Below are 16,394 nucleotides of genomic sequence, written 5' to 3' on the forward strand. Positions count from 1 at the left end.
AAGCGACCTCCGGGTCTCACTTCCCTAAGCATAGGGAAGGGCTTTCTCTGCAGTTCCCTCATCTTACTATGGGAAATTCTTTCAGCAGGAATGTAATCGCTTAACCCTCTTCCCTGGAATCTCATCAGACAGGAAGTGCATAGCCCACACAAACTTTGTCCTAGGCTAGTCATCTCCTCTAAAAAATGATTTGCTCTTCCTCTAAGATTACACACATCTCCCACTTCCCTCCCTCTGTGAAGAGGTCATGTAAGCTTCTAAACCTCACTGGGTTATTGGATACTCATTTATTGTAATATCCCCATGCATATAATAAACTTATGTGCCAGGATAGTGGTACACACCTATAATCCCAGCACTCAGGAATCTGCGCCAGGACTGTGAGTTTAAGAACTATCTAGTGAGTTCTAGGTCAGCCTGGACTACATAGTAAGATCCTGTCTCAAACAAACCAAACCAAAACTTGTGCACCTCCTCTATTAACCTATTGTCACTTTCCTTCTGCAGACTCAAACCACCAAACCTTCAGAAGACAGAAAGAAAGCTTCCCCTCTGCACAAGTAAGAATCTGAGAATTGAAGAGAAAATTACTTTTATTTCCCTTATAAAATCAACCTCAAACCTTAAAACCACAACCATTTTTTTTCCTGGCTTGAATCTGAGGGTCAGCTGGAGGCCAGGCTCACAGGTGAGGTTGGAGGGCTGGGCCTCTTTCCTTGTGGTCTTTCAAGAGATCTGGGTTTCTTCCAACCAGGGAAGCAGCAGGTGCTGCCGGACTTCCTAAGGCCAGGCCTTGGAAGCACACAATGTCACTTCTGCCATGTTCTTTTGGTCTAATTTAGGGGAGGGAAAATAATTTTCTCTACCCTTCTTAGGTAGGATGGACTTCTGTAATAAAAAACAGATTAATCAGAGAAAAACAAAAGAAGTTATTAATACACCTCCCATACACACAGGAAATTCCCACAGGAATCAGTAAATCGCAGAAAGGTGGTAGATGCCATTATCCCGTGAAACAAAGAAAGGTGTGAGTGAATGCCTGGGAGAAGCATTGCACACCCCAGTAAGGCTTGCTGTGCAGATTTAGTCAGTGAGTTTGTTACTGGAGTTCTAGGCCAGAGGCCCAACTTTCTGGGTTCCACCTGTCAGGTCCGGCCACTCGCCCCAACGTGCCAACTAAAGAGACAAGTAATGGTGAAGGGCAGAGATTTATTACATCACACAGGCGTGCTGCAGGAAGAGGCAAAGCAAGCATTTCAGTCATCTTTGGGGTACAGCTGTGAACTTTAGGTTTAACAGAGGAAGAACTGGGGGCAGGCTAGGAGAGGTATGCGGAATTGCTAAACAGTCCTGGTCACAGGTGCAGAGGTTGCCCATTATCTCAGGATTGGTCAGTCAGGGTCTTGTTATAATAAGAAAGTCACTGAGGCCTCGCAGGGGGTAGCTTTGACTCCTGCCACAGGATGTTTGTCCATCAGTCAATCCTGCCCTTCCTGGATTCCAAAGTGGCTACAAGATGACTACAGGAAAGAATGACTCAAAGCTAAGGACATAGATACAAAATGGAAGAAGAGATGCCAAGCTCTCCTCCTGCTTTTAGTTTCCTTTTGGACATTTGCGGGCCCAAGTGAGGATCCATGCTTACCTGTCGTAAGTTCTCCATTGCTGTGATTTAGTCATTCTTTCTTTCCTGCTACTGAGAGGGGGACACTCTTGCAGATGGAGACTTCCTGTGCAGATGTCAATTTCTCTTTCATAAAGGCTTTTTCAGAACATTCACTACTAGTTCCTCAAAATAATCCTTATGCCAGAGAGGCATATTTTGGGGTGGCCAAATCCAGGTCATCACAGATTCCAGGAGTGGGAGGCAGGCTCCATCTTTTGATAGGAGGATTGTGTTTTTATTGCTACTATGGCTGGTATCACCAGCAGTAAACTATTATACAGAAATGATAAAAGGCTTCTTAGTAATTTAATTATGACTTTCAAACCCCACTTACTATGGACGGGACACGGTGCTAAGTACTTCACAATCATCCTCAAGAACCCAGTGAAGTAGGTATTGGGATGGATGTGTATTTCCCACGGCTCCTGCTCTATGTAGAGAGGCAGAATCCCCTAGAGCAGAACTCCTCGCCTCTCACCCCTGCCCATTCCCTTTCCTCTTTCCCATGGGATCTAGTAGTGAATGCAGGAGCCTCCAAGTCCTGCTTTCTGTCTGCTTTGGGGCAGGTCTTCCCTTTGGAGTAGACCTGCCCACGTGGGGGTTCGATTCAAGTTAGGAGGAAGGGCACATTAGCTATCCCCTTGGCCTACCCAAATAGCCTTATTAATTGTAAATGACTTCTTTTGAACTCTACCTGGGTCTCTCAATTGTTTCTGAACACAGGCAGAGAAAGGAGTTTATCATTTACTAGGATCTTTCAGATCTCACTACTAAAAACTAGTGGCCCATTTCAAAGTAAAGTTAAATATTTTTGTAGGTTGGATGGCTAATACTATAATAGGTATTTAAACTGCTTTTGCTAAGTCAGACTCCTTACTTGGACCACCAAATTAACTAAAAACAAGAGAAAAGCTTAGCATCTCCGTCTCCATGTTGTATCTGTTTTTGCTCAGAGTCTTTCTCTCTTGCAGCCACCTTGGAATCCAGGAAGGACAGGGCTGATTGATACCATCTTTACAAGGAGAGCTGGCACTGCCCACCCCCAAGGAAAGGATCAGCAGAGCTTCACAGAACAGACCGCCCCTCAAATGAGGACCAGTACTTATAATGACAAAGCTGCAGCCTAGAGCAGGAGTAATCATCTCATGGGAACCAGACAGCTCCCCTCAAGTGATGACAGTGATAACACCTTTTCTGGAACCCACAGAGCCAGAACTGAGATAATGATCAACCAGGCCACACTTGGATGTTTAACTGTGCATAACTCTCTTCCCCTGCTCCAGTTCTTCCTCTACTTAAACCTAAGTCTCACATCTGCACCCCAAAGATGCACGGAAGTGCATACTTTGTCTCTTCCTGAGGTGTGCTCATGCCACATAATACATCTTTGTCTTTTAGCATCACTCATCTCTTTATTTGGTGTGTTGGGCAAATAGCCTACCTGATATGTGGAAACCCTGGAGTTGGGTCTGGGGTCTCAAACTCTGCTTTCAATACATGATGAAGCCATATTCTAGAACCATCCTCCTAGGCCCAAAGCAGGACTGCCTTCACCTTTATGCCCTGACTGCAGGGCGTTTACACCTCTTGCCTTCCTGCAACCAAAACCAGCTCACCAACAGTTCTTCCACATCTCTGTCCCCACTCTTCCCCACACACACACCACTTACTGAAACCTGTTGGAGCACTTGTGTGAAGCCCTTGCCACCCTGAGGTTGCTGCAGAGGCTGTGGACAGAGGTCCATTGTCACGTATGGCCTGGCCATTGTCCATTTGTCCGTATTCTGATTCTTACTGTCTGTCTCAGTCCATTCAGGCTGCTATAACAGAATCTGCAGGCTGGTTAATTTATAAATGATAGAAATTTATTTGTCACAATTCTGGAGGTGGGGGCTAGAGGAGTGGCTCAAGTGGTACAGCACTTGCCTAGCAAGTGTGAAGCCCTGAGTTCAAACCCCAATTACTGCAATAAATAAATAAAAAATAATAAATAAATCTAGAGGCTGGGAAGGACAAGATCAAGGCACTGGTACAGACTTGGTGTCTGGGAGGGACTTGCTCTGCTTCCAAGATGGCACCATCTTGCTGGGTTCTCACATGACAAAAGGAGAAAAGGGATATACTCACTCCCATAAACCTTTCAGAGAGGCACTAATGTCATTCATGAAGGCAGTCCTCTTGACCTAAACACTCCTAATAGGCCCCACCTCTTAACTGCATTAAGTTTCAACACGAGTTTTGGAAGGACACAAACATTCATACCATAGCACTCTCAAGCTAGAAATTCAGGAGTGATCTTGAATGCTGCCCTGTCTCCTACCCATAGCCAATCCATCACCAAATCCTGTAAGTCTATCTCCTTGGATCTATTGCTTCTTTCCAACTCCACCAGGGTGCCACAAACCATTTTCATTTGACCTACCTACCTTTACTCTCTCCCTAATTTATTTGTCAGAGTAGTCTTTTCAAAAGGCAACCCTGATATGTCACCCTAGACTTGTTACTTTCAGAGGTCTCCATTGGCTTTAAGACTAAAATTTCCAGCTTGACCTCCAGAGTCCTGCATGCTCTGGCTCCCTTCCCCCATCCCCCTCTGGCCCTGAATAGTGCCCTTTCCCTTTCTGTTTGTGCCATACTGGGCACCTTTCAGTCACTGATGCGTCCCCTCCAACTGTTACAAAGGATTTATTAGAAGGCTATGGGCGGCCTCTGAGGACAAAGGACCAGTGTGGGAGTCAAGAGAAGCTCTTGGGACACAGGAAGTAAAAGCGAAATAAAGTCTCATCAGGCCTCCTGCAGGGAACAATCAGCTCCAACTACCCACACCCTCCATCACTCGATGTAAAATCTGAAGTCCCAGAGAACAAACACTTCAATTGATTCAGTTGCTAGTGTCACATGTCCACCTTGAATAAAACTTCCCATAAAGCTTTAAAAATGAGGAAAAAGTAACTCCCCAAGAAGGAAATCAGAGATTCTTACTGAGAAGACCAGGAATGGATACAGGGTGGCCCCAAACTCACAAATCTCCACTAAATAGGAGTTCCCACTCTCTGGAATGCCTTTCTGTCCCTACTTCAGTTAGCCCTTCTCAGTTTTCAGGTGCCAGTCCAACTGTCCCTCCCATTGAAAAAGTCTTCCCTCACCTTCCTAAGTGATTGAAAGTCTCTACTGTGATATTTCTTAACACTATTTTATAGGACTTGCTACTGTCACAATTACAATTATTTGTGAATGTTTAAATTGAACCTATCTCTTTCTGCTATACAGACCAAGTCCTTTTCCTGCTTGTATTTTAAATTAAATAAAACCTATATAAAAGTTTCTTTCCTTTAAAAAAAAACTTAGACCTATCTCTCCGAACAGGCTGAACAGTCTGTGAGAGCAGAGGTCACATCTGTTTGGCTCACTGTGATATATCTCCAGTGCCTGGTACAGTGCCCAGCAAAGCAAAGACTTAACAGCCACTCATCTAATGGAAGAATCAAGCCATATTCTCCGCATCACTATCAATTGTGCCTCCCCCTCCTCTTAGAAAGCAAACATAGCTAATTTTTTTGATAGTACTGGGATCTGAACTCAAGACTTTGTGCTTGCTAAGCAGATGTGAGGCCACTTGAGCCACGCCCCCAGCCCTTTCTGCTTTATTTTTTAGATATGGTCTCCAGTTTTTGTCTGGGGCTGGCCTTGGACTCCCCTAAACACCAGGCCAGGCCTTAAACAATTTATTCAAATTCATTAAAAAAAATTTTTTAGCAGTCCTGGAGTTTGAACTCAGAGCTTCAAACTTGCTGTTACTAAGTCCCATGTCCCCATCCCCAAATTCATGATTTATTTATGCATTTTCTCATTTAATCTTTTTTTTATTGTTTTATTATTCCTATGTGCATACAACGCTTGGGTCATTTCTCCCCCATGCCCCCACCCCCTCCCTTACCACCCACTCCACCCCCTCCCTCTCCCAATCTCATTTAATCTTTACAACAATGTGGTAGGAACCTACTTTATACATAAAGAAATGAGGCACAGGGAGTTGGCGACTTTGTTTAAGATTACACACCTGGTAAATGACCCATGGGAAATACAAACTCAAGCCTATCTGATTCCAAAACTCTGTGTAATACTGCCTCTCTATAGCTCAAAGGCCTTAAAGATAGAACTCACTCATCTGTAAAATACACTTTTGCACCTAAGTTCATTGCCATGCAAATGTACGCATGCCCAGCTAAGTTAGCTTAATTTCTGGGGTATGGAGAGAGTAAGGTCAAGAAAATAAAAACACTGAGCAGAAACAATTTAACAGAGTAATTTTCATGTTTGCTATTAAAAGCAAAGTTCCTCCCTCCCCTCCTTTCACCAGATTTTTGTCTGGAGTTCTCACTTTTTACATAGCTGTAAGCTAAGAACTGGAGCAAGACAAAGACTATATCAAAAGCAAGAGCAACGTTTATTAGAATAGAATTACAGAGAGGTGAGAATACGCATCAGAGGAAATGGTGGGCTACATCAAGGAAGAGATCTGACCCCAGCATCTAAGGCTCCACCTTCTATTGGAGGAAGGGGAACTGTATGAGTCTCCTCCCTCTCCTCCTCCTCTTTGGGCATGTCCTTTCCCATGATTGACACCTCCCCTGTTACATAACAAAATCATTTTGCACTTGAGAATGCCCATCACCACCTAAGAAAAAACCCACAGAAGGTGGTTGGGGAGGGGGGATTGGAGGGGAAGAAAATCTACAATTACAACTAGATTAAAATGACATGGTAATGACCTGAAGGTAACTTTTGGTCACTCCAACCTGTTTGAGCTGGAGCCTGGGCAATGGCAGCCCCTGCCTTCTTTTCTGAAGTAATTTTTGTGTAGCTGATTGTTTTAGCTCTAGAGATCAACGGGTTGTTGATCAATGGGTATGCACCTAGCATTTCCTTGACACATTACTATGTAAGTCTTTTCCTTCCTTCCTCCCTCCTTCCTTGCTTCTTCCTTTCCTCCCTCCCTTTTTTCTTTTTTTCTTTCTAAAAAGTTTTTTTTTGAGATGGGATATCACTAGTTTGTTGCCAAGCTGGACTCAGTGATCCTCCTGCCTCAGCCTCCCCGAGTAACTGGGACTATAGGTGGTACACCATCTTGCCTAGCAAAGTCTTGTCTTTTCTGTCATTCATGGTAAGCAACTCCAGCCACAAGGGCAGGAATTGAGACTCATGGAGATGTGATCATTTAAGGTGACTTGCTCCCTTGATGTCAGCTACAGATTATGAAAGCATTTCCATTTATCTCAAAAGGCTTCACCATTTCAGTGTTTTTCTAGATAACAAGGGAAGGTTGGCACAGAAACACAAAGAATGAACTCCATTGCCAGGACTTCCTTGAGAAGGTAGGGCTTGAGCAGGACCAGCTACTGAAGACACAGAACTCACCAGAAAAGGAAAAGCAAAGCCTGCAGATGTAAGCACCAGTGTCTCCAGGTCTGCCCAGCCGCAGCAATGAGGCAGCCCAGATGCTCGTGAGGAGGTAGGCAGGATGCTAAGAAGGCTCTCGGTTGCTCTCTGGCTGCACCATGGGGCCACCAAGCCTGCTAAAGATGCCATCCCAGGGAGCAGCAGCAATTGCTACTTGAGGCTCACGGTGATGTTCCCTGGAAGTCTCATTTTTAGGGGGCGGGGATAGTTCCAGGGACAGTGCCAGGGACGGAACTGAGTCATTCAATATACGTTTCACATATGTAACTAGTGTCTGGTTGATGTGATTTTCTATATTTTACGTGTAATAGGTTTTGCCAACTCCTGGACCCTCGAAGAACAATGTGCTTTCAAAGTAGCTGGCTTCACTTTAAAGGCGTCAGGATCATAATATACTATATTCACAGCAGCCCTGAAACAGGAGCGAAAGAAATCAACCTGAAGTAAGATGAGCAGAAGGGAGAACTAATGTTTCCCAAGCACCCACCCTGTGTTAAATACTAGGATATTGTTCTGTTTCCACTTTCATGACTGCCACTCTACAGACAAGGACACGAAGGCTCAGAAAAGTTACATGAATGACCTATGAGGCTGGGCATTGTGGCTTATGGTAATTCCAGGTACTCAGGAGGCTGAGGCAGGTAGGTTGCAAGTTCAAGGACAGCCTAGACTAGGGATGTAGCTCAGTAGTATTATATCTGCCTACCATGGACAAGGCCAGGGGTTTGTTTCCTAACACTGAAAAAAAAAAAAGAACAATCTATGATCAAATTCAGATTTACATATCTGTCAGATGACATAGCCTTTGCTTTTTATTTTTTTGCTTGCAGTACTGGGGTCCACCCCAGTGCTTGGTGCCTGCTAGGCAAGTACTCAACTACTGAAGTACAGAACCCTGAAAAAAAGTCTAATTTTTGGAGTTTATCACCTTCAGGATCTTACCAGTAAATAACTTTGCCACTGGAGGAAAAAAAAAAACAAAACTTGAGAATAGAGTTGATTATATTCCCCCCTTTTTCACTGCACAGAGAGCATGGTTTTCAGTCCACTGGATGCTGAACTTAATTCTTTTAAAGGATAAACACACTGTAATAGTCTTAAAACATTTTATCACATAAGATCTAACACACTTCCTTTTCCCTGAGCTCAAGACTCCCAACAGCCTTTTCTGCCTGTACTAAGGTTTTCCTGATGATGCTTAAAAGGTGTGGGGCGCCAAGTATAATCACTTGAAGGCAAGTTAAGACGTTCTCCAAGGGCTGGGTGTGGTGGCTCGTGACTGTAATCCCTGCTACTCTGGAGGAAGAGATTAAGAGGGTCTCTGTTCAAGGCAAGCCCAGGCAAAATGTTAGCAAGATCTGCGCCCCCCACCCCCCATCCCAACCAGTAAGCTGGGGCGTGGTGGTATATGTCTGGTCCCAGGCAAAAACTCTAGACTTTATCTGAAAAATAACTAAAGCAAAAATGGGCGGGGAGCATGGCTCAAGTGATAGAATGCCTGCCTAATAACCATGACTCTCTTAGTTCAAACCTCAGAACCATCAAAAGAGAAAAAAAGAAAAAGAGGCCCTCAAAAAGCACACAGAAATGACAAGCAATTTCTTCCTTGCTAATTGTATTATTTCTTAGAAATGCATCATACATGGACATGAAGAAAAAGCACTGAAAAAATACAAAAGTCTGTTTAGTGAAAACTCAGTCTTCCTCCCATTCCAACTGCCTAGGCCTCTAAGGCACCATTATCACTAACTTCTTATTTGCTCTTCTGAGACACAGTAGCCATATACAAGCCAGGATGTGGCACATGTGTACTTTCTTCTTACACAAATTACAACACGTCAGGTGCTCTGTTCTACAACCCTTTCAATTAACGATGTCTCTCAGATAAATAATTTCATATCCATACTTAACCCTTTTGGAGAGGATCCACCCCATAGCCCAGGTTGACCTGGAACTCAAGATCCTCCTGCTTCAGCCTCCTGAGTGTTGGGATTATAGGAGGGGAGACGCACACTAACCCTGTAAAGGTAGCCTCTTGCCTATGGTACGAACGCCATGTATTTGCCATAACAAATGCAACAAGCAATGAGATGTTATTATTTTTTTGCATTCCTACAGCTCTTTTTACTGGCCTTACTAGGTGGAACTTCTCCCTGTCCCCAGAGCCCCAGCCCTTCCCATCCCACTTCAGCCTTCAATCGGCATACCTGGTACTTGGATTAGCCAGTTCCTGGATTCTGGGAGATACCCTCGAATGGATGGCAGCATAAGACACTGGCCACTGGGCGTCACGGGCAGGCAGACAATCCGGATGGACAGCTTTGGACTTGGCCAGAACTATCGTTCGGGGGCTTGGTGTAGCAAACATGGCAGCAGCGGCCACCTGTAGCAGACACAAAGATGTACAAAAATCTATCCCAAATGTCACCGTGCCTCCCTGTCTCTGCAACTCTAACCATTTGAGCCTGTACCATTTCTCTCCCTGAGTGGCTGCAGCACACCCCTGCCTAGTCTCCCTGCCCTGCACAAGCCAGACTTCCCATGACAGCAGGGGTAAAGTTTGTGAGGTGTCACAGACACAGACTGATTCTAAGTGAGTTACCTACATCACTCCCACTCAGTCATCGCAACTTCACCATATAAGTGTAAACACAACTCTAAAACACAGTCGCAGCACCATCCACCCAGGCTGTAAGCCCTTCCTGTTGCTATGGTAACACACAGGGTAGGTTCCTTCCTCTACCTACAGCGCCCTGTAGGATCTGCCTGCTGTCCGACTCCTCTGACCCATGTTCTTCCCGCCCCACCTGAATCACTGTGATCTGAACTGCACAAAGGCCCCTTGGGTCCAGCTCCTTCAGCCTCAGGACCTCTGCACTTGAAACCTTGCTTAATCAAGGCTCAGCAGCTTCTTCCTCCATCAACTTCCTAGACTCAAACATCAAGTCCACAAGGAGATTTCCTGAACAGCCAAAGAGATTAGTCTATTTAACAAAACTTTTCTATAATACTCATTTAATCTTTTTTTTTCTATGTAGCCCAGGCTAGCCTCAAACTCATGATTCTTCCTGCCTCCGCCTACTCAGTGCTGACATTACAGGCAGGAACAGCCACACCTGGCTCATTTACGTGTCCTCATAGCGCTCGTCCACATTTGGATTAGTTCATCTATCTATATATATTATCTGCTTCTCTCCATTAGAATATGAGATGCTTGAGGGAAAATACTTGTTTGCCAAAAGCCACTGTAGGCTCTGGCACCTAACTGATGCTAAATAAATAACTATATGTTGCTGATGGTCCCTTTTTTGGTCTTATTTTGAAAGCCACATCTGCCATGCCATATTCCCTTTCTTTTTGTTGTTTTACCTGTAAATTGACACATGGCTACTGTTAAGAGCTCATTAAAAAAAAAAAAACCCTAGGATACACATTTACTGCCACTCTGCAGCTCACAAGGATTCTGTACTGCACTGGGACACATTTGTTTTGGGTTTTAAGAGTATGATTTTCTACATGGTATCCCTTTTCTCTAAAGGCTTTTTTTTTTTTAACTTCAAACAATCCTAGCAATCAAAGGAAGATTCGTGTAATTCCCATTTTATATACCAGAAACTGGAGAATGAAGTCATTTTCCCAAGCCTCAAGGTGCTCTCCCAAGGAGTTTTGGTTTCTAAAACAGTCTTCTTTCCTAATAGAATTCCATATCAAATCCTCCTGTTCCTAGGCAGGGTGAAACTGGTCCTATCTCCTCTGGCAACACCATAATTAGATGTTTATTGGAAACCCAAGCAGGATAGGGCACAAAGTTGGCACCGTAATTAATGGAGGGAATGTCAAGAAGGAAGGGGAAGGGGAGTCATGGGACAGCCCAGGTCCAGCACCATGCCCAGCGCCAAGCCTTGACTGTTCTTGCTCCTCACAGCAGCCCTCTCAGTGGGAACTGCTGTCTCCACCATTCCTTTGCATGGAAACAGGGACTCCCATTGTCACCTTGCTCCATCCAGGTTCAAGCTCTTTCCACACCAAGGATTTGACAGGTGCTCTTCCCTTTGCTGGAATATTCTTCTCCTAGACCCTCACTTAGCTGACACAGTTATTCAAATGTTCCTTTCTTATTGAATCATCCACTGACTCCCACTGCAAACTAGATCATCCTCTCAGATTCCACCACATTTCCTGTTTTATTTTCTTCATTAGCATTGGTCACCATTTGACATTGTCTGTCTGCTTATTTACTGTTTGACTCCACTCAGCCTGCGCTCCATTTTGTTCACTGGGAGCAGTGGCTGCCACCCAGCCACTTGTTGAATTGAGGCAGGGTAGAAGTAGGAAGTTTGGGGTTCATGTAGGTTACCTGGGGATGGCCCAGACCACCAGAACCTGGCTGGGAACCACCCATGCCCCTCCCCACTGGTTCATTATTGGATGGGTTTCTCCTGGGTCTGCCCTCCCCTTGGGGTAGTGTAGGTTTTAAAAACACCTGAAAAAGAAAAAGCACACACTCTCTGCTGGCGGGCCCCACCATGCTCCCTTTGCATTTCCTTTCCTAACTTCTAATAAACCCCATTTATACCCACGCATTCTGCTTGGATTCTTCCACGAGGGAACACAAGGACCAAGGTCTTCTGAAAGCACCGTTTTTGCCCTCAACGTTTGGCGACGCCAGCCAGGAGACTCAGGGTGAGGTCCACTTTAGAGGCTCGCTTTCATTCTTTTCACATTTTTCCTTCTGCACTGCCAAGGGAATGGGCTGAGCTCCGTCCTCAGGGAAAGTAGCTGGGAAATGCTGGGTCAGGCTGCATAGGAGTGGCAGTGTATCTGATGTGCGCTCCGCCCCCGCCCCCCCAGCTTGGGCTCACAGAGAATGGGCGGGCCAGGCCGCCTTAAACTGCAACATGCTTTCCCTTCTTCCTCCCTAAGCCTTACCCCCTTCCTCTGGGGATAATAGCTGCTCTGTGGGAGATCATACTCTAAGGGCTCCAGCCACCACGTGACCCGGTACAACCAGGAATGCCTGATTGTACAATCAGAAAGGCTCGGTTTCTTGCCCCCTCCCCTTCTCTTGTTTTCCTTCTCTCTCCCGACCAGCGGTTTTAGCAAATGGGAAGCATTTACTCCTCACCGCGGGCAGGGGAGGGGCACGAACCAATGCACTTCTCAGCTGGCCTGTGCTCGGCCTCACCTTGCCAGCGGCGCGTTAGACTGCACAGGGATCGTGACCGGGAACGTGCCCAGGGAGGTGGCCTGTGCGCTGCGGCAGCTCCTGTGCACACAGGAGAATCCAGCTGCAAGAGGGGCACAAAGCACCACGCTCCACTTCCACCAGTGGGAAGGCCAGGGAGGCTTGAGGCACTGGGGGCCAGACAGGGGCAAGGCTGGCAGCCCACCGGACCACGCATGCTCTCCCCAGACCCATGGCAATAAAAGCCGCCTGAGGAAGCTGCACGCCCCCAAACCTGGTTCCTGCTGTAATTGATGAAAACTTTAATGGGTTTGGGTCTTTTGTTTTGCTAATGTAGGTTACTGCTGGCTTTCAGGTGATGACTAACTTTAAAACTTCCTGCAATAGCCTCTGGGCTCTGGCTGTCTGATGTTAAAAGGTGATCGATAGAGTTTAAAAAAAAAAAAGTTACTTTTAAGAAGGGACAAAATCTCAATGTTCAAAAGGTAACAAAGTGTAACTGACTGTATTTTAAAAGGTTATCTAAATTTCCTAAAATCAAAATTTAGTAAACTAACTTAAAGGTAGCATCTAATTCTATCTTAAAGATATTCTGTTCTTCAAACTGAAAAAGAATATGAAAACAATTCCATTTACAATAGCCTCAAAAAAAATGAAATACCTAGGTGTAAACCTAACAAAAGATGTGAAAGACCTCTACAAGGAAAACTATACACTTCTGAAGAAAGAGATTGAGGAAGACTATAGAAAGTGGAGAGATCTCCCATGCTCATGGATTGGTAGTGTTAGGGTACCTTTGAGGTTTGCAGCCCACTCAGCCTGAAACCGGCCATGACTAACATGACCCAAGTCGCCACTTACTGGTGGGAGGTGGGACAGTTTCTGGGAACAGGGACTGTTTCTGGTTAATCTTGCTAAACGGTATGTGAGTCAATGAGTTAAGACACCTGGTGTTTATCAAGTTCCTGATAAATAATCTTCAAGTAATCTTGCCCCACCACCAGGATGTGGATGATATCAGAAATATGTGACCCCAGGGGCCATAAAAATTGCTGTGTGACCATACCTAATGTTTAAAAAATTATAAAAGCAGCCTGAACTTTGCATTCAGGGTCCTCATTGAAACCCGCTGCATTGGGCAGATACCCGGACCCCAGCTGGCTGGAAATATAAACCTTGCTTTGTGGCTTACATTATCGTGAGTGTCTTTTGTTCCTCTGAGGGGTGGTCGACCTCGGACCCCAACATCTGGAGGTCCCACCAAGATATCGGCCCCTCCCTGAGAGGAACAAACGGCCTCCAATATCGAGGTTTAGTTGAGAAAGACCGCGGAAGGAGGATTGGCCACCTCCGTTTGGAGGGACTTAGAGTCCCCATCTGAATTTGGTTGAGAATTCTCATTGAGTGGAAGGAAGGGGTTACAGCCCTGCAGGCTCCACTATTGGAAGTCGTGGGAGACATCCCTGACGGTCAGGAACCGCGCCGACGTCCTCAGTGGACGCCATTTGGGTGGTCTTTGGGTAAGGATCCTGAGTCTGGTGTGAATGGAATTACACCTGTGAGAGTAGTCTGGTTGGCTGGCCGGTACTTGTGTATGTTGGAGAGTCCTGTGCGAATTTGTCTGCTGGAATTGTCTCTCTTGTTCTTTGTTGTCTCCTCTGTCCCTCTCTCCTGATCATCATGGGACAGGCTCAGGTAACTCCTAGACCCTTCTTCTGAGTCATTTTTCAGAAATCTGCACTAAGGGACACAATTATGGCGTGGAAATTAAGAAAAGTAAGTTTAATACCCTTTGTTCAGCGGAATGGCCAACCTTTAATGTAGGCTGGCCTCCTCAAGGTACCTTCTCCTTGGACACAATTAAGAAAGGTCCAAGACGTCATTAATAGACCCGGTCTTCACAGCCACCCTGATCAATATCCCTATATCCTTATGTGGCAGACTTTGGTAGAGGACCCTCCTTCCTGGCTGCAGCCATTTATCCATGAGTCACCTGCAGACTGGCCTACGATACTGGCCGTGTCGGGGAACACCCCCATTCCCATTACTTCCCCTAAAAAGCCTATTCTACAGGAAGAACCGATTCTCCATCTGTCCTTGATAGACTTAGATTTTGAAGTAAATCCCCTGCCATATGCCACTGCCGCGCAGCTCAAGTCAGAGGCAGCTGGCCCCCCTGAGCCTCCCCACTCGTCAGCCTCCCCATCTGCACCCCCAGTCTCTGGACCAGCGAGGGGACTCAGGCCCCATAGGCAATGAGAGGAAACCCCAGAGGAGGAGCCCTCCTCCATTTCCACCAGGGCCCCCATCCTCCCGGTGCGGGCCCTGGGTGGTGCTGGTCCCGATGGGGGACACACCTATTGGTATTGGCCTTTTTCAAGTAGTGACCTGTACAACTGGAAAGCCCAGAATCCTCCTTTTTCTGAGGACCCTAGAGGCCTGACTGATCTGTTTGAGTCATACTCACAGTCCCACATGGGATGACTGTCAGCAGCTCCTTAAGACTCTATTCACCACCGAGAAATGGGAGCGGATTCTCACTGAAGCCAGAAAGAATGTCCCTGGCGACAATGGACGACCAACCACCCTGCCGAACCTGATTGATGATTGTTTTCCTTTGAACAGACCCTACTGGGACTATGGGGACACAGAAGGTAGGGAGCGTCTCCAGGTCTACCGCCAGACTCTTATGACAGGCCTCCGGGCAGCAGCTCGCCGTCCTACCAATTTGGCTAAGGTAAAGCAATAATGCAGGGGAAAAATGAAAGCCCGGCCGCATTCCTTGAGCGTCTTTACGATGCATACAGACAGTATACCCCCCTAGACCCACTAGCAGAGGTGAATCAGTCAGCCATGATAATGTCCTTCATAAATCAGGCTGCCCCAGATATCAGGAAGAAACTATATAAGCAGGAAGGACTTGGGGAAATGACTATAATATTACGGCCCTGCTGTTCCGCTTGGAACACTCCACTCCTCCCCATTAAGAAACCAGGGGAGAATTCAGGATGGCGGCTAGAGGTAGGAAGCAGAAAGCGACCCTCCTATAGTGAAATCTTGGAGAGACGCTGGAGACACACTTTGCAGGCATAATCACTGAGAAAAGGCATAACTTTGACCCCTCCACATCTCCAGCCGGTGCAGAGAATCTCCACTTCACGTTAAACTGAGAACCGAGGAGGGCCCCCGGGGCCACCAGTAGCCAGCGCCCATACGGCTTGGGAAGACGTGGACCAGGTGAGCTTCGCGGTACCGCGGTACCCCCACAGACAAGCCTGGGCCAGAGCAGCATAGCCCCCTGGACAGACTGACCTCCACCCGGGCAAAAAGAGAAACTGAGTAATAAGCAATAAGAACAGTTAAGACATGCTGGAAAGAGGGTGGGGCGCCCTGAGCGCTGAAGATTGGGGGAAGGGAATCCTTCCCGGGACTGTAAATAAACAAGCCGGGGGGCCGGAGAGGCTCTGGCGGGAGCGGGGCGCGCGCCCAGCAACCAGGAGCAGGGAAGCTTGTGAGAGTGGAGGAGGGAGGAAAACTCCACAGGAGAGGAGGAAAGACGAACTTCCCACGTAAACTGTAAATAAACATGGCGGCCAGCAGGAGCAGCAGCACCACCCAGTAAGCAGGAGCAGGAAAGCTTCTGAAAGTGGCAGTGGGAGGAAAACTTCAGAGGAGAGGCGGGAAGACCCACCTCCCACAAGAACTGTAAATAAACATGCAGGCCTGACAATGCGGGGGCAGTGTCACCTTTCCCAGTGCTTGGAAAGGGGAAAGCCTGTAGCAGAGGCTCCCGCACAGGAGAACTCTGAGCAAACAAAGCCTGTGCAACCAGGTGAGTGCTAGCTCACCCCAGAGATCTGCATAAATAACACCACTAGCTACAGGCTGAGAGCAGCAGGCAGGCAAGCCACAGTTGCAGATACCACTCTCAGAACTGTCTCCAGACGCTTTTTTTTCTTTTTCTCCCTACCTTTGATGAGAGAACAACCGAATTACACCTGCAAGCAGAAAAACTTACTGAAACTGTATTGCATTTGAACTTGGGACACTTGGTGGGGCTTTGTGTGTGTGTGTGTGTGTGTG

At 46.5% G+C, this 16,394-nt stretch overlaps 1 protein-coding gene and 1 long non-coding RNA gene across 4 annotated transcripts in view; one reads left to right on the forward strand and one right to left on the reverse strand.

The window, feature by feature from the left end:
* Positions 1-308: 308 nt before the first annotated feature.
* On the forward strand, positions 309-4,990 carry LOC141410973 (uncharacterized). The gene is made up of 2 exons (XR_012435803.1): positions 309-688; positions 2,638-4,990. It is a non-coding gene; the product is annotated as an uncharacterized lncRNA (long non-coding RNA).
* Positions 4,991-5,644: 654 nt separating this feature from the next.
* The window catches only part of Spmap2l (sperm microtubule associated protein 2 like), an 87,715-nt gene continuing 76,965 nt past the window's right edge, over positions 5,645-16,394 (reverse strand). For 2 of the 3 annotated variants that reach the window (XM_020181781.2, XM_074042186.1), the window contains 2 exons: positions 9,334-9,509; positions 5,645-7,538 (listed from right to left, as the gene is read on the reverse strand). In XM_020181781.2, the coding sequence (XP_020037370.2) occupies positions 7,418-7,538; positions 9,334-9,509 (297 nt within the window). In that variant the 3' untranslated portion in view covers positions 5,645-7,417. Of the gene's footprint in view, positions 9,510-11,706; positions 11,902-16,394 lie in introns of those variants that run through there. The other variant, XR_012435802.1, reaches the window with a different exon arrangement.

The sequence above is a fragment of the Castor canadensis genome, chromosome 9, assembly GCF_047511655.1.
Source record: "Castor canadensis chromosome 9, mCasCan1.hap1v2, whole genome shotgun sequence".
NCBI lineage: Eukaryota > Metazoa > Chordata > Mammalia > Rodentia > Castoridae > Castor > Castor canadensis.